Source organism: Anopheles darlingi, chromosome 3 (genome assembly GCF_943734745.1).
Source record: "Anopheles darlingi chromosome 3, idAnoDarlMG_H_01, whole genome shotgun sequence".
NCBI lineage: Eukaryota > Metazoa > Arthropoda > Insecta > Diptera > Culicidae > Anopheles > Anopheles darlingi.
The window spans coordinates 66514717-66537057 of NC_064875.1; the positions used below are offsets into that span (position 1 = coordinate 66514717).

At 48.4% G+C, this 22341-nt stretch overlaps 5 protein-coding genes across 13 annotated transcripts; 3 read left to right on the forward strand and 2 right to left on the reverse strand.

The window, feature by feature from the left end:
* The first annotated feature begins 58 nt into the window (after positions 1-58).
* On the forward strand, positions 59-8736 carry LOC125957952 (phospholipid scramblase 1-like). Of its 6 annotated transcripts, XM_049691013.1 has the most exons (8): positions 59-507; positions 2481-2842; positions 4296-4313; positions 4425-4587; positions 5868-6110; positions 6722-7212; positions 7301-7459; positions 7535-8736. In XM_049691013.1, the coding sequence occupies exons 2-8, from the start codon at positions 2696-2698 to the stop codon at positions 7592-7594; spliced, it is 1281 nt and encodes a 426-aa protein (XP_049546970.1). In that variant the 5' UTR covers positions 59-507; positions 2481-2695; the 3' UTR covers positions 7595-8736. The 6 variants fall into 6 exon arrangements, with proteins under 6 accessions (XP_049546970.1, XP_049546965.1, XP_049546966.1 ...); XM_049691008.1 differs by lacking the exon at positions 5868-6110 and having other exon boundaries at positions 64-507; positions 7535-8729; XM_049691009.1 differs by lacking the exons at positions 4296-4313; positions 5868-6110 and having other exon boundaries at positions 64-507; positions 7535-8729.
* Positions 8737-11776: 3040 nt separating this feature from the next.
* Positions 11777-20794, forward strand: LOC125958099 (phospholipid scramblase 1-like). 4 transcript variants are annotated; one of them, XM_049691221.1, is made up of 6 exons: positions 11777-11932; positions 18028-18230; positions 18305-18434; positions 19286-19776; positions 19846-20004; positions 20083-20794. In XM_049691221.1, the coding sequence occupies exons 2-6, from the start codon at positions 18069-18071 to the stop codon at positions 20122-20124; spliced, it is 984 nt and encodes a 327-aa protein (XP_049547178.1). In that variant the 5' UTR covers positions 11777-11932; positions 18028-18068; the 3' UTR covers positions 20125-20794. The 4 variants fall into 4 exon arrangements, with proteins under 4 accessions (XP_049547178.1, XP_049547181.1, XP_049547179.1 ...); XM_049691224.1 differs by lacking the exon at positions 11777-11932 and adding an exon at positions 17447-17508; XM_049691222.1 differs by lacking the exon at positions 11777-11932 and having other exon boundaries at positions 17959-18230.
* Positions 13570-14394, reverse strand: LOC125958103 (farnesol dehydrogenase-like). Its single transcript, XM_049691228.1, has 2 exons — positions 13822-14394; positions 13570-13746 (listed from the first exon to the last, which is right to left on the reverse strand). Exons 1-2 carry the CDS (start codon positions 14392-14394, stop codon positions 13570-13572), a joined length of 750 nt encoding a protein of 249 aa, XP_049547185.1.
* LOC125958102 (farnesol dehydrogenase-like) lies at positions 14794-15965 on the reverse strand. Its single transcript, XM_049691227.1, has 2 exons — positions 15240-15965; positions 14794-15000 (listed from the first exon to the last, which is right to left on the reverse strand). The coding sequence occupies exons 1-2, from the start codon at positions 15804-15806 to the stop codon at positions 14827-14829; spliced, it is 741 nt and encodes a 246-aa protein (XP_049547184.1). The 5' UTR covers positions 15807-15965; the 3' UTR covers positions 14794-14826.
* Positions 16496-17479, forward strand: LOC125958101 (farnesol dehydrogenase-like). Its single transcript, XM_049691226.1, has 2 exons — positions 16496-17145; positions 17228-17479. Exons 1-2 carry the CDS (start codon positions 16579-16581, stop codon positions 17402-17404), a joined length of 744 nt encoding a protein of 247 aa, XP_049547183.1. The 5' UTR covers positions 16496-16578; the 3' UTR covers positions 17405-17479.
* Positions 20795-22341: the final 1547 nt, after the last annotated feature.

Consider the following 22341-nt stretch of genomic DNA (forward strand, 5'->3'; position numbering starts at 1 on the left):
ACAGTGCGGCTGAGAAAAGGCATACCACCCAAGGTAGTTGAAGCGTTGCGCTCGCGTCACTTGAACGCGGAGAGTCTGTGCCTAACAACTTATTTGCGTGGCTCGTTAGTGGATTCGTTGGTGGAACGCTCAAGGACATCCAGATTGCATTTTAGTGGGTGATTCATCACCATTCACCGTTTGCCGAGAAGTCGTAAGCAAGAAATCTCGTTTCTCCGGTACGCTCACTTACGCTGCGTGCTCGGAATCTCTAGGAAGAAAGTGCTGCACGGTGCAACAACGACGACGACGACGACGAAAACTCGTCCTCCTCCGGGGCAAGGGAAAGTGTCTTGTGTGCCGAAATACCGATATTGCAGTTTGTCAGTTTCACCCACTTGTGGCGGAAGGTTGTTTATTGTTAGAGACCGGGTTTCTACGTGATTTTGTAATTGCTGCAGAAGCGAACCGGTTCAACACTTGTGCACCGACATCCGGCCAAGTGCGGGTTAACAAGCGCTCGATAAGGTAAGGCCAAGTTTTTATCCCCCGAAAATGATTAGACTTCACGTGATGTGTTGCTTGTAGACGATAGAAACGAGCGAGAGGCCCGATTTGGCTGGCTCGACATTCCCAAAGTGGCTGCCGAGAGGGTGCATCGGCGAGGGAAAAGCTAAAAATACTAAATGAAAGGGAACGGATCTTACGCCGCACGCATATGCTAGCGGATGCGTTTGGAATATACGGGTAGAGAAGAAGGAAGCTAGAAACCAGATTGAACATTACGCGTTGAAATGTTGGCCCAAGGGTAGAGGACTTGGATGACACTTTGCCGGAACGTGTCCAGCGATGAATCAGCCTGCTTTTCAATGTAACTATCATGACAACTCTCAGTTCGATGCTTTGGGTGCTGCTGGTGTTATCTGTAAAATTGCAGTACATCCGGCCACATGCTCAGTGATTCCCCTACCCGCTCATAATGTAAGGAGATGGTCCGAATCAGAATAGCGCCGGGTGCGTGAAATTCTTTCATTTAGCCTTTCGGTTAACCCCACGGACTATGCCAGCGTCACGCACGCTACGTCGCGAACACAAACAGAGACCGGCGGTCGATATGGTGGTTTGGGGGTATTTGTATTCTTTGGTGCCATATTATCCCCTCGATCACATTAATGCCCCTCTCCTCAGCCAGCATGGTGCGATTGCGTGATGGTGACCATGCACGTGGAAGGAGGTAGCGCGGAATGGCTAGAACACCAAACTCGGTCGGTTATGGCCATCCGAAGGTCGGCATTGTTCAAGGGCGCGGCAAACTAGATCCAAAAGTAATGCTGTATTGTAAACGTCTAGCGACAGCCGATTTGTGGGTTTTTGTGGTTTCAACGATTGAATGGAATGGGTTGAATTGAAATAGGCACCTTCAAAGCTCACTTCTCTTACTACTACTATCTTTGAAGGTAGAAGATTACCTGATCAGATTGTTGGAAAACTTAAGCTAACCATTTAGAAATGTGTAATTATTACTCCTCAGCTTAATATACTAAATCATCTGGTTGAACTACTAGAACGCCAGATTTATGTATTTTGAGTAATAAACAGAGATTGATCTAGAGGGCACTTCATATTTGTTTTCGATGATTAGCGATGTCTACTACACTTCTTGTGCCAAGCTCTGTATTCTGTGTGGCGGAACTTTTCGCTGCCATGGCACTTTTGCTATGGGAACGCATCCAAGTATTCCATTCTTGTTCACTACCACCGCAACCAGCATTAGGTAGCAACCACGACGGGCAAACCCAATCTTAACCGACGCCAAACAATATGTTGCGTGCGTACTCGGTGGTTTCAGGGACGTCGTCGGTCCGCCCACTCTATTGTCGGTGGTCGTGGAGCCTCTGTGAAGCAGCAGCAGAATCAGTGGCGGAAGAACGCAGGCAGCGAGAATGACGTCAGGCTTTTAATGGTCTGCCCGAACTGACTAAGTCCCAATCCATTCGTCCAGCTCAATTCGCTGGAATACTGCTGGTTATGCATTTGATTGTGAGCGATTGGCGGTCCGGTTGATACCCGGTCGATTCAATTACCAACGCCCCTCTCAACAAGACCTACCGCGCGGATGTGGAATCTCGTAAAATAAATAAATAAACAAAATGCCAAAGTGATCCAAGCAGACCAGATCCAGGCTACTACAATGACAAAACTCCCGTTCAACGCAACGAATGCAAATGTTTGCGTTCATCAGGCACGACCACAGCTGCATTGTGTTTGGAAGCATTTTATTTCGTGAATTCCCTCCTTCGCCGAGCCGGGGGACCAGCAAATCCCTATCTCCCAGTATCGAGCAGAACGGAAAATCTGAAACGCGCGGAACAGAAGGTTGCATAATGCCGTTCGGCACGCTCTTATCGCTTATCGCATAATTGCCGGGTCCAAGTACCTAGGGAGACTTCATGGTACGGTACAACATTCATAATCCGTATTTTCGCTATTACCATCATCAGGGGCTTATCGGTGTCGATTTCGGCCATTGTTCCGGCCTGATAGGACTCCCGCGCACAGAAGGATTGCCACACCGACGATTGACCGATAGGATAGGTGGTGCTGTTCACATCTTCAAGCGCTTCCCGATTTGACCTCTTCTTCGTCGTCGTCTTCCTGCCGGTTCTACTACCGATAACATCTTCCACTCTTGTGACTACTCATCACCGCCATCACCATGATGAACCCGAACCAACAACAACAGGGCCAGTATGCGCCTTATGCGCCCAACTACGGTTACCAACCGGCGGACGGACAGCAGGCCATGGGCTATCCACCGGCACCGGCCGGTGCCTACCAGGCCCCGTATCCACAACCCGGAGCGGTAAGTAATCGGTCTGAGTGACACACTGTTATCCTGCATAATTTAAACGTCTGGTATGTTATTGGTAGCTGCTTTTTTATTAACACTTCCGTTTGAATGGCTTTTAGAGTGATAATGCCGGCACGCACGAATGCGAAGAGCACGATAATGAGTGATGACACATCGGTATTAGGCGAAGAAATGCATGATCACACGATCGAACTACTTCGCGGTGATATATCGCTCGAAATTTCTATTGGATGACGCTTAAGAACTCGATTTCACAATGAGCTGGCATTGTTTATTTGTTTCGTTAGAACTTGTTGACTCTTCAATTCTCTCCCAAGCCCAAACATTGAGACTCATTTCATCCATCATTTACCCGGTACATTCGTAGGCTACATTTCCTGTGTAGCTGCCGCGCTATCGTTGTGTGGTGCGGCCCCATTGATACCTAAACCATATGACGAAACCACGCTCCGTCATCACCACCACCCGCTGTCCATTGCAGGCTCCAAATGTTAGTAATACCATTGAGTGATTGCGTCCATCCGAGTGCGCTAGCTGGGATAGGCCACGAAAGATAAACGTACACAAGGCTACTCGCTAGCCTGTTTGGGGTGGTCACGAACCCACCAATAGGGCCTATCATCGACACAGCAATTTCGCGCGACCAAGGGTTAGGCTTTCAGTTGCATTTGTCACCACGGTTCGTTCGGTCGGTCGGTCTGTTGTTTCGTGGCCGTGACGGAAGAGCTCTCTCTTTTGCAGTGCGGAGTGTTTTTCATTCATTATACTAATCGTTCCCGTACCGTAGTTCCCGAAAGTAGCCGACATGGAGCAGCATAAAAACGAGGTTATTGGCATAGGCAAGGGACCAGCGTGTCGTGCTTAATGTTTGTTGCATTTCCAATGCAGTTCCTAGCATCTCGTGGTCGTTCACGCACGTCTGTGGCAGACGTGAATTCGTGCTGCTTCATACTTCATTCTAGTATCGAACGGTGTTTGAAAGCATATTAAAACGGTTTCGGATCGATCTCTCATTTTATTTCGGAGTGATCGTGTTCAAGTTGCCATCGTCTTTCATCGCTTGTGAACTCGCTTCTGCTGCTCTTCATCACGCGCCTGTCGGCTATCCTTATCAGGGGTTCAGGTCAAGATCAAGCTGATTGATTTTCTAACCAGATAGCAACTCATTCGACACAACGTCTTCCGATGCACCCTATTCAACTGCATTTCAGTAATGCTTATCGGCTTCGGTTTGCTGATTCCGATTAACCAGTTGATCCTAAATACTAATGTTTCTATTGTTAACAGTATATTGTTGTAAGATTTTCAGTTGTATTAAGTACTAATTTGATCTATCTTTCATTCTATTTTCATTTATCATTTACTTTTCTTTCGTTTGCAATCGATGTACGTACGTACGATGTCGTCTATCTTCTTCCACTTTTTCGTCTGCATCTTTTCGTAGCCTCAACCTGGTTATTGGGTAATTTATGTTCCAATTTTAGTTCAATAAGTGTCCGCACACCATAACATCGAAGTATCGCTAATACTCCTTAGTACTTACCCGTCTTCCGATTTACTCTCGTACTCTTAGCAAGGATCTCCTTATCCACCGGCAGCACCCGGGTATGCCCCAGCGCCACAGATGTACGCACCGAATCAACCGTACGGTGCCGGAGGTTATGGACCGGTCGTCGTACAACCGGGCGTTCCCGGTCAACCGCCACCGCAAATGATGGGTGGCCAACCGATGGCAGGTAGGTCGGGGAGGTGATCTTCCTATCAATTGGGCGACAATGTGTGGCTGTGTGTGTATGTGTGTGTGTTGGTGTTCCGATCCGATTGCGGATAATAATTGATAAGGCTTTGAGTGAGCTTCCTGTCCAGAGGGACGGAATAGCAGTGACGAACGGTATTTAAAACGGAAGAGCTGCGACACGTTGATAAGCGCAGCGGATACGGTGGTGTTTACCTACATTACGCACACTGTACAACGGCCAGTTGCTGTCGTATGAATTTCCAGAATTAGAGAGCCAGCTCTCTCGACCGATTGTCGTTTGGATGCCCAGCGCCAGAACACGTTGTTGTACCGACGATGTAGATGCATTGACACGTTATTAGTTCCCCCGTTCAATCCATCGGACAGTGCCGATAGATAAGCAAGGGTAGCAGCAATGGTTCACTGAAGCCAATCGCTCGCCGCTGCCATTGCTCTGTTGGAGTGCATTAACCCTACTTGAAGGTTGAAGAGCGAGTACACAGGCATGGAGGAGGTAGGGACACATCTTCAGTCCTTCGAGGGTGGTTCCTGTTTATGCGAACGTCGTGCGCATACTGAAGGGGGACACAGGGTGCCCTAGTATTCCTATGATAATGCTGGTACCGGCGTACCTTCTTTCACGTGTTGACTGGCACACTGGGGACCTTATTTGAATTGCGATATCTGGCGAGGTAAGTTTGGCGCGAACTAGCTCATCTTATCAGCAGCAGCAAACCCGCTCCGCTTGGGGCTGTAAAGTGAGGTTCTGTGATGTTTCGAATGCGTGCCCGTTCTCGTGGCGCGTCTAATGTTTCATTAGGTCCTCCTCGCAAGATTCCAAGCTAATGACCTTCTTCCTGCCCTTTTGGACTTCGATGGCTGAGCATACATTACCCAGCCAGAAGACGATCGTATTCGAAAGAGACCGGGAATGCATCTCTATGCATCCCTGTTGCGTTTGCGCTGATAGTGCTCTTCAGCGTTGGTCATTGCGGCGCGCGCGACACAAGAAGATTGTAGCTCGGTCGCAGCTCAGACAGGAACGGGATGATAAGGTTAAATTAAATCCAATTGTACGCCGTACACCACCCATCAGCAACCTTCTACACGGCTCTGTCTGTGCTCACGTCGCTCTGCTTCGGTATCGGTCGCAGAACGGATTTCAGTCCATTCTCGGTGGTGCTATAGAGCTGGTGAAGAGAGATCATATTGTCGCGACAGCTCGACGGTCCGTGTCGTCCAGTAGCGTGTTACTCCTAGTAGTCTAAGAGTTTAGAGTGATGGTAGTGCCCCGGCCATTGCCCGTGATGGGCCCACCGGAACACCTTGGATCGTTGCACAACATTGCGGCCAGTCTGGCGGATATACGCATCGTATCGGATGAGGAGATCGATCGTGCTACGCCGTCACGGCAGCAGCAACAGCGACGCCGTACAAAATTCGTCCTGCGATACCTGGAGGAGAAGGTGTTCGAGCTTGGTCGGCAGCTTCACGTTAGCCAGGGTCGTGCATCGATTCGGCGTATGTTACGGTTTCTTCCCGGAGTCCGGAAGTCCGCCAAAGCCAAAGGCTACGAGCATCTGGTGACAGATGAGGAGCGCAGGTTGGTTTTGCGAGAGTGGGCAATCTTTTATCTTATCGTACCGACTTATCCAGAGCCATGGGTGATAATTGTCGTGTTGATCTGGTGGTGCGAAGTCAGTGGGAACGAGATCGCGCGATATATTTTCACGATCACTCACGGTGTGTGGTGAAGTGAGGTGCAGGAATGTATCGTACATTTGGTAAGCAGAAGAAGTGCAACGAATTGTGGGAATTGTGGTTATAGATGTGATTTGCTGACGAATCATATTCCTGATGTCCTGATTGATAATCGAGAGTCGAGTTCTATTTACGATTTATAAAAAGGGCAAGCATCCGTTGTGATTGATAAGAATAGTTGAATGCTGTCCCCAACTATTTTTGGAAGCTTGATTGGTGGACCTACTTCCATTAAAAGCAGCTAGTCCTCGTTTATGTGGTTCCTTCTTGTTGCCTGGGTCATCTCTGTTGCATTATATAGGGCGATCGTGATAAGCGATAAAGAGAATCTCTGTGTCGCGTGTTAATACCCTTTCCATGGCCATCTGCAGGTGGCTGGATGCCTATTCCGCAAGGGATACCGAACTGTCCGCCCGGCTTGGAATACCTTACTGCCATTGATCAGCTGCTGGTGCACCAGAAGGTGGAGCTGCTCGAAGCGTTCACCGGTTTCGAGACGGCCAACAAGTACACCGTGAAGAACACGCTCGGCCAGAAGGTGTACTGGGCGGCGGAGGACACTGGCTGCTGCAACAGGATGTGCTGCGGTGCGGCCCGTGCCTTCGATATGAAGGTCCTTGATACGTACCAGAACGAGGTGCTGCACTTTAATCGACCGCTACGCTGCAGCTCCTGCTGGTTCCCGTGCTGTTTGCAGACGATGGAAGTGACGGCACCACCCGGCAACGTGATCGGATACGTGGAGCAAGACTGGTCCATCCTAACGCCCCAGTTCAGTATCAAGGATCAGAACGGTGAGACTGTGCTGAAGATCTCCGGTCCCTTCTGTACGTTCAGCATTTGTGGTGATGTTGAGTTTGAGGTAAATCATTAAACTAAGGCGCGGAGTAGTGCCCAGTTTGAATGTAGTTCACTTACTCCTGTTCGTTCGGTCGCTCGCTATCTTCTAGGTGCTCTCTACCAATGGAACACAGGTGGGCAAAATCAGCAAGCAGTGGTCTGGATTGGGCCGGGAATTGTTTACCGATGCGGATCATTTCGGTATTAACTTCCCGATGGATCTGGACGTCAGGGTAAAGGCCACCCTGCTCGGTGCTCTATTTCTAATTGTAAGTCTGTTGTCCTCGAGCACCGATGTGCAGCACAAAAATCGCTAACGAGTGAATCTGTTTTCCCTCCTACAGGACTACATGTTCTTCGAGAAGAGCGGTAACAAGGAACAGGATCGTCCGGGAATGTTCTAAAAACGTTCTCTTGCCTTCCCTTGATTCGTTTGTTTTTTGTTTGTTTTCCATTTTAACTACATCTACATTAGCCTTAAAAAAGGGGGGCCATGTTCGCCTTACGACTGTTTTCTTCCACGTTTATTCCCAGTTATTTGTGTTACCGTTTCCCAAAGAGCATTCACCTGCCAGTGTCGGGAGAGTTCAATTAGACCATAGTCTAAGGATGAGAAGAACTAAGAAACAAATCGTAAGCACACATCGTACAGTAAGAACTACAGCAGTCGCACAGGTGCAGGAAATAGCACAAAACCAAAGGATTTGAATGAACAGTCAGTGCGAGACGATCGATGATACTATGTTGTCTGTTGTCTACACAATCGAAAGAGTAGCGCAAATATTGAAATGCGAGGCTGCCAGAATGTTGAATCTTAAAACCGATACTACTGCTACTACTATTTATCCTACTGCTTGGTGTTAGTTTTTTTTTGTGCCCCCAGGTACTTGACAGAGCAAGTACAGTACTTCATAAACGTCCAATATAATGCTTCGCGCAATGGGTTTTTTGTAGGAAATAAGATGGAATGGATATAGATACAGCTAGGGAAATTGCTGCCTGCTGTATGAATTAAATAATCGAAGTTAAGATTTCTGAATGTTTATACGCATTATATTGTCATTTCGGACAAATTGTGTCGCTTAACATAATACATACACTTATACAGTATATGAGCATAGATGGATACATCTACGCAATCGTTGCCTCATACTATTTACCTCCTTGTACAACGATTTACTTATAAACGAAAAATGAAAAGAAAAACCGAACAGTAACTTTAAGCGATGTCCATATTTTGCAACGAATTCCGCCGACGCGGTATGCACCACCACCTCTGTTGCCTCTTTCGATCGCTTTAAGCAAATGAACGCAGTGAAACTAACGGAACAGCGATAGTACAAGGAAGTGCCGTAAGAACTTTACAATGGATATGCGAATCAATCGAAATGCACGAAACCCAATTGTACACGTAAACGTGTGTGGGAAACGCAAATAAGCAAAAGGTTCCATGCACGTTAGTAATAAAACCAGTTAACGGAAGTGCACCAAAATCCTCGGTAAGCAAGCGCGTGTTGTGTTGTCAATTCATTTCCATCCATTCCGTGCAAATTCGCGCTGTCGTACGTGGCCATAATCGAGCTGGTGGCACCTCTAGTTGCGCTGTGTGTGAACAGAGCCGTAAAAAGAAGAGATGCTGGCGTGTGGTGGTGGATTTCGGTTTTCTGTTTCTGCGGTTCTTCTGCTTTTGCCATTGTTGTACTTATCCGCGGACATATTAGCATAATGGTAATGGGATGTTGATATTTTATCGTCTCTTTTTGTTTTTTAACTTTTTGTCATTTAGACGGGCCAATAGCTGAATGTGTTTGTGCTTTGCCTGTTTTTTCATGCATTCCTGTACTTTTTTGTTTCGCCTTTTTTTTTGTTAATTTGGTGATCAGTGTCAATCGATTGTCGCTGCGAGAAGTATTGTTCGATTCAATCGGAAATGTAAAGAGTGATTCCTTCAAACACAGTACAAGCCATTGACCCCAGTTTGAAGCAACATAATACATAAAAAACCGACGCGACGTGTCCTCATTCAAGTACGTACGCTCAATCAATTGCAACTCTCCAAAATGTTATGGTCCAGCATGCCCATCGCTCGGTGTAGAAGCAACGCCGACGTACTACCAACGCATGGCTCCATCGGCCTTTCACGATCATTTTAGGTCAGCCCAGGATAAAAGGGGATCGTGTCCGTTCCTTAAATCGAGTTTTAATATTTGAACCATCGGAAAAAAGAGGAAAAAGACGCTAGGGAAAAAGATATTATGCTGGCTTGTTTGGCGATGGTTGTTCTCCGGTTTTTCATGCATAACGATCCAGCGATCGTACCAGCGTGGCTAACATAACGCTGCGTGGACGCACACCCACATTCCCTCGGGCACATTCGTGACCGCGCATCCCCCCGGTGGTCAGCGAACGATGGGAGTGTAGAAAAGACCATTGGCGAACCAACCAAAAAATAAAATATAACGAATTCACCTTTTTTTTTGGCTTTGGTTCGCTCCCCGTCGACGGACACTTTGAATGCATATACCGAAATACTGGTTTTGTGTGGCCAAACACACCGTGGCCGCGGTTGTGTGTTCATGGTTCTCGTCGCATTTGTTAGTTCGCTTGAATCGCACACCACAGAAAAGAACCTTTTCGTCTCTCGATCGCTTATCGTCGTCGTCGTCGTCAATCCACTTTGGGTGGTGAGGATCGGTAGGAAGTAGAACACACAAAAATCAAATAAAAAGAGATAGAAAGAGAGAGAGAGAGAGAGAGAGAGAGAGAGAGAGAGAGAGAGAGAGAGAAGCAGAGAGAATGATCAACCAAACACACACGCATACAAATGGAATGAAAAAAAAATGAAAAAGCGTTTTTAAACGAGCATACAAAATTGCAACCGGTGTTTCGCACGTTCCGCCGGCGAACCGGATCGTTCGCGAGCAACGTCATCTCGAGGTGCAAGGCGACCGCAAATTTCAAGGGGCCATGTATCTGGACATCCCGTTTCCACCGTGAGGTATATGTGGATGAGATGCAGCTTAAGCGTAGAATACCTCTGTGCATTGCAGACTTACTTGCAAATATGTCTAAGCCGACTAGTGCACTACCAAAGAAGCGTTACTTTGTTTCTGGATAATTTCTAGACGATTCTAAATTAAATGAATCCCAGAATATCGCTCATTAGTTCTGCATGGCCCTCTCGACCATGTTCAAGAGAATCCAAGCTTAAGAACTCTCCTGCTAGATCATTTGTCATCCCGTCAAGAGGGGACCATCTTGAAACATACTATCCGAAGAGTATTCCACTATCAATCACTAATCGAAATGAAGACGATTAATACAAAATGATCTCATACAACCGCTCAATCCAGTAATGTTCCAACTGATATTCAATTCCCCCGGCACGCTGGATGAACGGTTAACCCGTCACCTTGTTTAGCGCCTTCTCCCCTGGAGGCCTAATGAGCGTTCGCGCTGCAAACTGTATGCGCACGGCCATGGATTTGTGGGAATGTTTTTTTTTTTTTGGGGGGTTCGGATGGCCATGCTGTGTGCGTTGACTCTCTCTCTCTCTCTCTCTCTCTCTCTCTCTCCCCTCCTGTAGCCCACACCAGACTTCGTCACAACACCGCGCTAGTTAATGGTCTGGCGCTTGTGCTTGGATTTGGATCTTTCGTATGGTTCGTATTTTTTTTGTTCTTCTATTTTTGGAGTTGCGTCGGGGGCCAGCAGCGGAGCAGCAAGCGTGCTAGAATGCCGAGACGCCGAATTCCGGCACACACATACAGACTGATTTTTCGACTTTGGTTCTAACTTATACCATCCCAAACCGTTTGCCACGGAACACGCCGATGCTGCTGGATTAATTTAACCAGAGCGCAGATTGGGGATCGATCGGAGGCAAGGAATCATACCGGGTGCGAATGGAGTGATTACAACCGGTGCTTCTCGTGGTCAACAGAACCACCATCACAGCACGACCTGCAGAATTGTTTAGAACAAATGTATCAAACTCCCCCCCTCCTTCCGGGAACCGTTCGATGCCGATCCGAATGCAAAGCCATGAAACCATGATTGATGCTTATCTCGTGGTTCTGGCGTGTCCACATCGGGGTGCTGGCTTGCTGGCTTGCTGGCTGACTTGCCTGCGTGGTCGTGATGCAGCGACAAACCATCCTTTGAGTGTATTTCATGTTGGGATGTTTCGGCGTTACTTGTCTTTTTTTTCTCTCGCTCTCTTTTGCCAAACTCGTTTTCATCGGCATAAGCAGCAGGGGAGACACACCCCACCCGCCATGGGGAGCATGGGGTGGGTGGGTGGGAACGCCAGCAGCAGCAGCAGCGGCAGAATGCCCAGACTGACGCGCCAGTTCGGCGGCTTTCGGTCGTTTAGTTGTTTCGGCGTCGCTGTTACGGCTGTACCGGGTGCGAGTGCCTTTTACGTTGTTGTGTTCCGTTAGCCCGTGCGTGCGTGCGTGCATGCGTGCTTTTGGCTTGTCTTTGTCCCGCCGATTTTTTTTTCTTCTGTTAAAGTGTCCTGGTTCAGTTCCGTAGCTGGAGGACTCTTAAGGACTGGCGTTGACGAAGTGTGTTAGTAGTAGCATCACGGTTTGCATTAGTTCGGGCATTTAATTTTCATTTAATTTCCGTTAAACAGATAGTAGTAGAGTGATTGAGCTGCGCGGGTGACGTCGATTGCGGAAAACGCATTTTCCACAGCCTCTCACACGTGAATAACGAACAAACGATCTTCGAACGTGGTAAGTGATAGTTAGTAAGATCGTGAAGAAGTGTGATAAGAATGGCCGTTTGGATTTTCCATTTTACCACTAATCCGTCTGCGAACCCAAAAAAGGCGGTCGTGTAGTGTTCCAATTCCAATCGGGAAATTGGACACACCTTCACACCATGAACTTCCCGCATATTTCCCCCAAAAACTCCAACCTCGCTGGGGTGTGCATGGCCGGCCCCCCGCTATTCGCTCGCCCGGTGTCAAGGAGTATTAATGGAAAAAAGGGCGAAATGTTAAATAGCCGAAATGCTAGAATGGGGTGCTGCCTCCGCCAAAACCCTAGAGGTCAGCGTGTTGCGATGCGCGCGTTGGTTCGCGCGTTCGTCTCCTATCTCGCGCGTGGTGGGCAATTAAAGCGCTTTGGCCTTGAAGCGCACTGCCCGGGTTCGAAAAAATATGCTTCACATTCACGGGGCACCGACAACACCGGGAACACCACCATCATCAGCATCATCATCCCGGTTGTGGCCGTACGCTACTGTGTGCAGCCAGATGCTGTGCTGCTGATTGGGTTGGGTTCGTGGTAGCGGTTCGGGACGTTGTTTTAATTACTTAAAATTCTTTCTTTCGTGGGCCCCTTGGCCCGCTGATGTGTGGCCGATGTGTTGCCGATGACGATGGGAGTGGTGTTCTATGGCTATGGCCGCTGCAGCTCTCACCACGCCGCGTACCATATGGTTTTATGACCTTCGCCGGAGCAAGAAAGATGTCAGCCAAAGCGACGCAGAATAGACGCTTTAAATTAAGAGGGAAGTGGCAATTGAATTTTTCTACGTTGCGTTTTGAGCGAATGTTGAGCGAATTTCGCTTGTACCGAAGGTCAGTGGGTTGTGTGATGGAAACATAGACAGAAGATTCCTTTCCGCCTCAACCGCCAACTCCTTGAAGCGCGTCGTCACGCCTGCCGAGGCGTTTAGCATGACGTCAGCTGACCTAGTATTCGTCCCTATCCCCGTCGTTAACCATCGGCAGCGCATTAGACGATTGAACGACGAGCGCCGAACATTGACAGTCTAGCCCATGCTGCTGATAGCACAAAGAAACATTGGAAGAAAGTCCTGTCAGTGATAATACTAGGACGTGGTCAGTTCAATCGATACATCCTGGTGCCGATCGACTAAACTGGCGGTTATCACCGGCCGATGACGAAAGAATCATCTTCATATGGTTTCTACGAATTCTGGGTCCGTGCTTTCCGTTAATCTCCACCCCTAAGCATGGGTGGTCGTGTGTCCATTTGTCTACGTGACTCGCCACTGGCCTACGAAGTGTTCTACGTTATCTTATCTTATTCTCTCTGCTAAATTGTACGTTTTTCTTTTTGGCGTAATGGTGCGTTATCGCGCTCCGAAGAATTTGCCAGGTGAAGGAGCGTAACGAGTCGGTTCTGATTTGAAAGTTGTTTGTAAACATGGTGGCCACCGGGAAGGTAATTAGAAATGTACTAATCTTTCGAAACAGACTCGCTTTCGTTTCGTCTCGTTTCGTTTATCATTTAAAGTACCATGTGCCTAGTAACCCAAAGATGCAGTTCGGATGGGATCACAAAATTCCCAGCAAAACCAAAGATGGGCTATTCATCTATATTTTATAAACAATTTTTTATCAACACAACATCTCTCCAGCCGGTCTGATCATCAGCTCGTGCACCTGCACCCTTGGCGGTGTACCGAGTACGTAGAGCACTGCATCGGCTATATCTTCTGGTTCGAGTATGGGCGTTCCATCCGTTTTCATGGAGTCTGGGACGCTCTCGGTGCTTACCAACCCGGGACTGATGCTCTGAAAAATATGATAGAACACCGATCTGTATGCTACGCACACGCAGAAACGAACAAGGGCCACAGGTCACCGTACCGTCACTTTAATGTTGGTTTTGGCAATCCGCAGCTCGTGACGCATCGTTTCGGTGAGTGCCGTCACACCGTACTTGGTGGCCGGATAGATGTTGAAGGTCATGTTCGGTGGTACCGTGTGGCCGAGCACACTATTGATGTGCACAATGTGTCCATCGGTGATCGAGCGACGTTTCATGGACTGAAACGCTTCCCGACTGCACAGTACCGTTCCCAGCAGGTTCGTGTCGATCACTTCGCGCAGTTCCGCCGTGTTGTTGGCGGTAAGCAGTTCGACCGAGTCTCGGGCGATACCGGCATTGTTGATTAGCACGTCCACTCCACCGAAGCGTCCCTCCACTAGTCGGAAGGCGGCCAGAATATTCTCCTCTCGCGTTACGTCACAGCGTACGGCATGAATCCGTTGGCGTGCCGCTTCATCGGTCAGCTCTTCCTTCAGCCGTTCAACGCGTTCGATACGTCGTGCAAAACCGACGGCGATCATCCCGGCACCGGCTAGGGCTTTAAGCGTAGCGGCACCAATGCCCGCGCTGGCCCCGGTGACGATGGCCACTTTACCTACCCAACGATCCATTGTACAGTCGGGGGAAAGAACGACTGTTTGACGATTGGAATGGCACGCGCTCAACTGGAAGGTTGAATTTCAAATCAGCTTTTCCATCGTTTTAGAGGAACTTGTCATTATGCGGCATGTTAATCTTATCTAAACGCATAATCGTTGCTTCAACATTCATTTTTAATCTCGCTGGAACGTGATAACGAATAGGGTGGATTTGGTGCTTGCGATCGCAAAAGACATTACATTAGACTGATAAGTAACTGCTACTGACTTATCAGACCAGCATTCCTGATATCAATATCGATACTCGGAAGAGGGTTCGTCGTCTAAAATTCTTTATAATGAGAGGCCTTCGGACTCTTACTTCACATCCGATAATCCACACGCGACAGCTTCTTTTGGTTATGTCATATATTTCAAACCACTATCAAGCATTGAAAGCCTCGGTTACATCATTTCTCCAACTGGTTTGATCGTTAGCTCGTGAATCTGCACACGAGGCGGTGTCCCTACGACATACAGAATGGCATTTGCGATATCTTCTGGCTCCAGGATGGGCATATCCTTGATATTTTCGCTGTTGGGGATGATCTCCGTTCTTACCAATCCAGGGCTAATGCTCTGTAAATGTCGAATAAGGAAGGAAGGAGTAAGGGAAGACGCAGGACAACAAGAAACTCAAACAAGAGCTTCTATTTTTGCAATATCACTTCTGCAGTCTGCTAAGAGAATCAAAATACAGCTGTGTCATCGAGAGACATCTCAGCATCGCATCGACAATCGACGTGTCGTCACTGACTGATTGATAAGATTGCACGTGCTCGGCACGAACGCATTCACTAACTCACTCACTCACTTACCGTAACTTTAATTTTCGTTCCCGCCAATCGCAACTCGTGACGCATCGTCTCGGTGATGGCCGTCACGCCGTACTTGGTGGCCGGATAGACGTTGAGCGTACCCATCGGTAGCACCTTGTGGCCAAGAATGCTGTTAATGTGCACGATGTGCCCAGCGACCGAACGGCGCTTCATCGATTGCACTGCCTCTCGGCTGCACAGCACCAACCCCATCAGGTTGGTGTCGATCACATCGCGCAGTGCCTGGGTATTGCTGGGATCCAGTAGACCGACCGTACTCCGTGCAACACCGGCATTATTGACCAGTACGTCCACCCCACCGTAGTGCTGCTCGATGTGCACGAATGCGGCCAGAATGTCCTTTTCCTTGGTCACGTCACAACGCACACCATGCAGACGGCCGGCGGCCTCCACCGGCAGCTGACTCTTCAGTTCATCGATTCGGTCAACACGCCGTGCCAGGCCGATCGTGATCATGCCGGCGTTTGCGAATGCTTTCACCGTTTCCGCACCGATACCCGAGCTAGCGCCCGTTACGACGGCCACCTTTCCTACCCAACGATCCATCTTTTTGGCTGCCTGGAATGTACCTTACCGTCGTGCCAGTCCTAATCAACTGCTGGAGAAATATGCTTATTCGACTGCCGAAACCTTGGGTCTCGCCGGTGCCTTGGCCACTATCTAATCTCTTATCTGCTATCGCCAATGCTTGTGGTGCGCATTCCGAGTGGCATCGTATTGATACCTTTTTCGATTTTATAGTTTCTCCATCGAACAAACGGTCCCTGTCGGGTTAGTCTGTCCCTATCATAATCTAAAATTTTTGGAAGCTAATCGACGCTGCACATGCTCAACAAACCCGTGTACTCGCTAGGTGAAACATGAGGATTTCGCTGACTCGCGATGATCACGCAATGATAGAGAAGCAATTCACTCAGCATGTTTATATGTACTCAAACACCTCTAGCTATCTGATAAAGATTGGCGCTAGCATCGAGTTACCGTTGAATTCAAGCTTCATTAAAAAAGAAGAGTGCGTGGCATGACTGCATGCTAATGTCTGCAAGAGTCTATGGAGAATGATCTATTAATAAATCACCATCACGACCTCAAACACACTTCAAATGGCACCTCACTGGACCACCAACAAAGCGTTACACCATCACGTCATCGGCTGCAATCATTTGCAGTTGCATGGCATCAAAACAGTTAAATACGCGATGCAGTTGCATCTCGCGAAACACTTGCCACTTCGAGCGGCCAGCAGTACGAAGCTATTGTTCTAGCGCAGTGTTTGGAATCGAAGTGAAGTCTTTGGCCGTAGTGAGTGACGATCAACATGAATCGTTGGAGAGGAAAGGTGGCCATCGTGACGGGTGCCAGTTCCGGGATTGGTGCAGCCGTCGTAAAAGCACTGGCCACTGCTGGTATGGTCACCGTGGGGTTGGCAAGACGGGTCGAACGTGTTGAGGCATTGCGCAAGGATCTTCCACCGGAAGCCGCCGGTCGGTTGCACTCCCTACCGTGCGATGTGACGCGGGAAGAGTCGATCCTGTCGGCGTTCGCCACGGTGCAGCAAATGTTCGATGGTGTCGATGTGCTGATCAACAACGCCGGTATATCGCGTCAATCGGTAACGCTGGTAACCCCGGGAAATACGGAGGATCTGCGTGCCGTGCTGGATACGAACGTTCTTGGGCTAGTGCTGTGTGCTCGGGAAGCGTTCAATTCGATGCGTGCCCGTGGAGTTGATGGGCACATCATCAACGTGAACAGCATCCTCGGTCACAAGTATGTACCTTTCCCGAACCTCAACCTGTACGGTGCGTCCAAGTATGCCGTGACGGCCATTACGGAAACGCTCCGGAATGATTTCCGCAACGCAAACACCCGCGTTAAGGTGACGGTAGGTGATGACGGGAGGGCTTTGGTTGGACCACTCCGGTCGGCACTGACACTGGCTTTACTTTGTTTTCCATCCAATGCAGAGCATCAGCCCGGGCATTGTGCGCACGGAGATGCTACCGGAGGGGGATCAGTTCAGTGGCGCGACGCCCATGCTGGAGGCGGAAGATGTAGCGAATGCCATCCTGTATGCCCTCGGTACACCGCCACATGTGCAGGTGCACGAGCTCATCATTAAACCAGTGGGCGAACTGGTCTAGAGTGGTGTGGATAGTATATTCAATAAAATGCTTCGAACATCGAATTCAAACCAAAAACCTGAACTACTTTGCTTTGCTGGATGCCTTGGATTGTACTACCCGTGGTAGGATAATACTACTTGTAGAATGCAAAGAAATGCTTATAGGCACTCGATCAATGTGCCATCTCATCCGCATCGGTTTATGTAAGCGAAACACGTGCGCCGAGAATCTGCTGACTCAGTGAGCAGTAACGGAATGCAACAGTCATTTGTAATCGGATGGGTGATAATGACTGTTTTTGTGTACAATATTTTGTTCGCGCAAATCGATTGTGCAATACATTGCGCAAAATTGGCATTGGGGTCAATACATTTCGCTATTAAGAGGACAGACATACAAATGAGTTGCACTAACACATCCGGTCGTTCTCATTTCAACAGATAGCAGTTTGGCAGTAATTTGCCAAAGAAATACCATTTTTATATTTATTATTCAGTGTTGCATATATATTGCTGATGGTTCAAAAATAATGTGCATCCAATCATATTCTGTACTAGTGTTCTTACCTGACTTCGTGCATTTCTTACGGCAATTTAGAGATCCTGATAACATTTTCGCTCTTCTATGGTTTTATCTTGCAGAAGAAACGAATTAAAACTAGCGATCGACGAAAAGCGATAAAATGGCAGAAAACGGAACGGAGAAAGTACCGCCGCAGAATGACGGCCACTCGGCTACTGCACCTATCTATCCGTCGCTGAGTGGTGGAGAGGCTGAGAAGCCCCTGATTCCACAGCAGCAGCAGCAGCAACAACAACAACCGGCTTATCCAATGGTGCCATCGGTGAGTACCTAACCGTCGAGAATCGTACCAAGGCCGCTCCATGAATTAAACGATCGCATTTGCTCCATCTCTAGAACGCTGGGGTTCCTGGTCCTCCAGCTCCTCCTGGGTATATGCCGCTGGCGCAGGGCCCAGTCATGGGAGCACCTATCATGACACAGCCCGGTATCCCGATGCAGCCAATTCTCGGTCAGCAGCAAACCAGTAAGTATAAAACATCATCTTGTCGATCAGCAGGGTACCACTACCATCACCACCACGCAACCGAACGAACGAGCAAGGGAAAGCTACAATCCATCAAACGATATGATTCCTTCGACGCGCCACACACTGTAACGTGCTGCGAATGTTAAAGAAATGGTCGAAGGCGAAGGGCGATTGATAAGGTCCTCCCTCGTCCTCATCCAATCAGTTATTGGCCAACAGTAGATAAGATGTACGTGCAGTGTAGAGAATCGGATCGGACAGCAGAGCAGCAACAGTGCCTCCCGTTGTTCAGATAATTATTGGCAGATCTGGGGCTGTGTACGCCCATTACTATCGTTTTCTGGGTTTTGCCGAGTGGTTCGATGCAGGTCGGATTTAGTCTAGTGCAACGGCTGGAGTAGGATGGGCCGCGGAAGATCGAAATGTAAAACATCGCGACCGCAGGATTATTTCGTCAGCTGTGCCTCGATCGATCGCTTGTTTGTGCCCGACGATGATCAGCCCAACGGGAATCACCGGGATTTGTCGGGTGATAGGGCCCGAGTGCCCCGTGATTACGATGCCCGACGAATCGTGGTCGTGGTGTGGCAGGTGATGGAGAAGAAACTGATCAACTGTGGGCGGTTGCTTCGCGGTGTACGAGTGTTTGGCAAACGGTCGACCCCCAAAAGCTCGGAAGCGGAAAGGATCGTTCGCCGTGAGGAGCGTCAAAAGTTTAAGCAGCTGATAACGGAAGAGGAAAGAAGGTGCCTGGTTGCCTGGGCCTTAGTGTGGCTCGATAAGTTCGAGATGGTGCTGCTGCTGCGCTATTCTTCTAACCCTTATCCTTCGTTTGCGTTCTGTCGCAGCTGGCTGGATGCCTGTGCCGCAGGGAATTCCCAACTGTCCACCTGGCTTGGAATACCTGACATCCATTGATCAACTGCTGGTGCACCAGAAGGTGGAGCTGCTGGAGGCGTTTACCGGTTTCGAGACGGCCAACAAGTACACCGTCATGAATACGCTCGGCCAGAAGGTGTACTGGGCGCTGGAGGATACGGGCTGCTGCAACAGGATGTGCTGCGGTACCGCCCGGGCGTTTGATATTAAGATCCTGGATAACTTCCAGAACGAGGTGCTGCACTTTAGCCGTGGTCTACGGTGCAAGTCCTGTTGTTTTCCGTGCTGTTTGCAGAAGCTGGAGGTATCCGCGCCGCCCGGCAACGTCATCGGCACGGTTGAGCAGCAGTGGACACTGTTCTGCCCGGGATTCAACATCAAGGATCGGGATGGCAAGACCGTGCTCGTTATCAAGGGCCCTTGCTGCCAGTGCACGCTGTGCGGTGACGTGAAATTTAGAGTAAGATTACGATGCTCAACATGAGAGGGCCGCGCCATTCTCTCACCGTTGGATGTTTATCCTTTGCAGATTCTGGCCACCGATGGTACGGAAGTCGGCAAGGTAACGAAGCAGTGGACTGGGATGGCTCAGGAGTATTTCACGGATGCCGACAATTTCGGCATCAGCTTCCCGATGAATCTTGACGTCAGGGTGAAGGCTACCCTACTCGGTGCTTTGTTTTTAATTGTGAGTATCTTCAGAATCCCGGATGGTCCATGTTAGACCGTGCCTCATACTTTCTTCGGTTTTCCATTGGATTTCCAGGATTATATGTTCTTCGAATCATCTGGAAAGAGCAAGCGTTAATGCGACGGCAATTGATAAGCATTCGTTGCTTACAGTTCGAAGTGCCAAGCGGTCCACTATCACCATGATAACCACATGACACCCGTGTCACGATACAAGTCTTCTATATTTTTTTTTCCTCGTAAATACTATACGCACATTGTATGTAAGCTTTAGATGGGAGAGCATGAGAGGGAGAACACATTACACCTAGCGAACCGTCCGAGGAGTCGATCGTCAAACGACGAGCCGAGCTCATGGCTATTGCATTTACGTCTCAGGAACAAACGTTTGGTGGAACCGACGGTTATACTTGATATGCATTTGAAACAATCCTCAGGGTCTGTGGTAGGTCATCATAGGGCCAGCAGCTCTCATTGCCAAGTATGGAGGCGGAAATAACGTTATCTCTAACGCTTTATAATAATAGCCGATGCGCTAGAGTGTCGCACTATATACAGTTATCACCGTGAAGTGCCAACTGACCACGCGCGCATCCGCGCTTCCCAAAATGATATTTTAGCGCCTAAACAAAACGCGATGCTCCCAGCTGTATCTCTCAAGATTGAGTGTATTGTGTAAATTCGACGATGCTTGTCTATTTGTTCCTGTTTCTGGTGAACGCCATAATCAAAATTTGTGCTACATTTGATGTACCCTTTTATCGGAAATGCTTAATAAAATATTATACTACACCACAGCGGATTGGTTTTTAAAATGTGCGAAATCTAAGCGTAGCTGAAGCGCGAAAGTTTTTAAGATGCCGACTGGAAGATAGGTCGATACTCAAGAGCAAAATCTGTTACACCTTTGGTTGCATATATTTCTGACAAGTAGTGGGATTTTTTGGCACGGGTTATCAGCAACACTTTCAGACTAAGCACAGCCATGGATGGGGAGGTTAACAAGTGATAATACTCCGTGCTTCCTAGCATCCATCAACACATAAGACTGTCGAAATGTAAAGGAAAGTCCCGGTGATAACGTCGTTCTTCGCCGTGTACTTCCGTTAGTGGTGCTACTTGGCAATGATTCGGTTTCGACGGTTAGTATGATTCTTGGCAGTGAACGGTTTGGATGTTTTTTAGATTTTGGCCAAAATTTAGCTGTGACTTCAATTTGCTAGCGGTGTTGCACATTTTTGTTATAACAGTTTAGCATTAAATTTGAGTTTCTACTACGCGAAGAGATGGATCCAATGAATGAAAAAAGCGCACTCGAGTTTACGAATTCGTTGCAGAACGAATTAATGACTGCGCCAATCGTGACTCAACCTAGTGTTCCGTCTGATGCCTGTATACCAATGATCGCTCAACAGCAAAACGGTGAGTAAAGCGTCTGCTGATGAGTGTTACGGGCGTTCTCGAGATGTGCTCCATATTACAGGTGTACCAATCTCTATTCCGGCGTGTCCTCCTGGTTTGGAGTATCTGACTGCCGTTGACAAGCTGCAGGTGTTCCAGTCTGCTGATTTGCTGAAGGTGTTCAGCCCCTACGAGTTCACCAACGAATACACAATCAAGAGCACGGCCGGTGATCATGTGTATTCGGCAAACGAGGATACAAGTTGTTGCAATCGATTTTGCTGCAGTATACTTCGCAGCTTCGATATAGAAATCGTCGACAAGTCCATGAAAAAGGTCCTGCACTTTACCCGTCCGTTGCGATGTCAGTCGTGCTGTTTTCCATGTTGTCTGCAGGAGTTGGAGGTAACTGCTTCCACCGGTAGTGTCGGGTATGTTGTGCAGGATTGGTCGTTCTGGACGCCCAAGTTCAGCATCAAGAATCAGAATGGTGAGACGGTGCTGAAGATCGTCGGACCCTGCCTTACGCTCGCCACATGCTGCAGTGAGGCTGTTTTTAAGGTAAATCCCAGCCATAGAGACGGTTTAATAGTTGGATGATTCGATGGCGTTGCGCTTCTTTCCCTCTTTCTAGATCTACTCTACCGACGGTACACGCATTGGGCAGATCAACAAGCAGTGGTCGGGAGTGGGTAAAGAATTGTTTACCGATGCGGATAACTTTAACATTACCTTCCCGAGAGACCTGGACGTTCGGATGAAGGCCACCTTACTGGGGGCATTGCTATTAATTGTGAGTATCTTCAGAATCCGGGTGTACGCCATAGCTTACTTATCTTCACTACCCTATTTTTCTAGGATTACATGTACTTCGAGAGAGCTCCAACCAATCTGCTAGGGATGCTATGTTTGGCGGTTCAACCCATCCCTCAAT

Coding starts and splice junctions, on each gene's coding strand:
- LOC125957952 (XM_049691013.1), top strand. CDS start 2,696: ATGATGAACCCGAACCAACAACAACAGGGCCAGTATGCGCCTTATGCG. Junction 4,588..5,867: donor GGGTGGCCAACCGATGGCAG/GTAGGTCGGGGA, acceptor AAGAGTTTAGAG/TGATGGTAGTGCCCCGGCCA. Junction 6,111..6,721: donor GGGTCGTGCATCGATTCGGC/GTATGTTACGGT, acceptor GGCCATCTGCAG/GTGGCTGGATGCCTATTCCG.
- LOC125958103 (XM_049691228.1), bottom strand. CDS start 14,394: ATGGATCGTTGGGTAGGTAAAGTGGCCATCGTCACCGGGGCCAGCGCG. Junction 13,747..13,821: donor AAACCAACATTAAAGTGACG/GTACGGTGACCT, acceptor CATATTTTTCAG/AGCATCAGTCCCGGGTTGGT.
- LOC125958102 (XM_049691227.1), bottom strand. CDS start 15,806: ATGGATCGTTGGGTAGGAAAGGTGGCCGTCGTAACGGGCGCTAGCTCG. Junction 15,001..15,239: donor GAACGAAAATTAAAGTTACG/GTAAGTGAGTGA, acceptor CGACATTTACAG/AGCATTAGCCCTGGATTGGT.
- LOC125958101 (XM_049691226.1), top strand. CDS start 16,579: ATGAATCGTTGGAGAGGAAAGGTGGCCATCGTGACGGGTGCCAGTTCC. Junction 17,146..17,227: donor ACACCCGCGTTAAGGTGACG/GTAGGTGATGAC, acceptor CATCCAATGCAG/AGCATCAGCCCGGGCATTGT.
- LOC125958099 (XM_049691221.1), top strand. CDS start 18,069: ATGGCAGAAAACGGAACGGAGAAAGTACCGCCGCAGAATGACGGCCAC. Junction 18,435..19,285: donor TCTCGGTCAGCAGCAAACCA/GTAAGTATAAAA, acceptor GTTCTGTCGCAG/CTGGCTGGATGCCTGTGCCG. Junction 20,005..20,082: donor TCGGTGCTTTGTTTTTAATT/GTGAGTATCTTC, acceptor TTGGATTTCCAG/GATTATATGTTCTTCGAATC.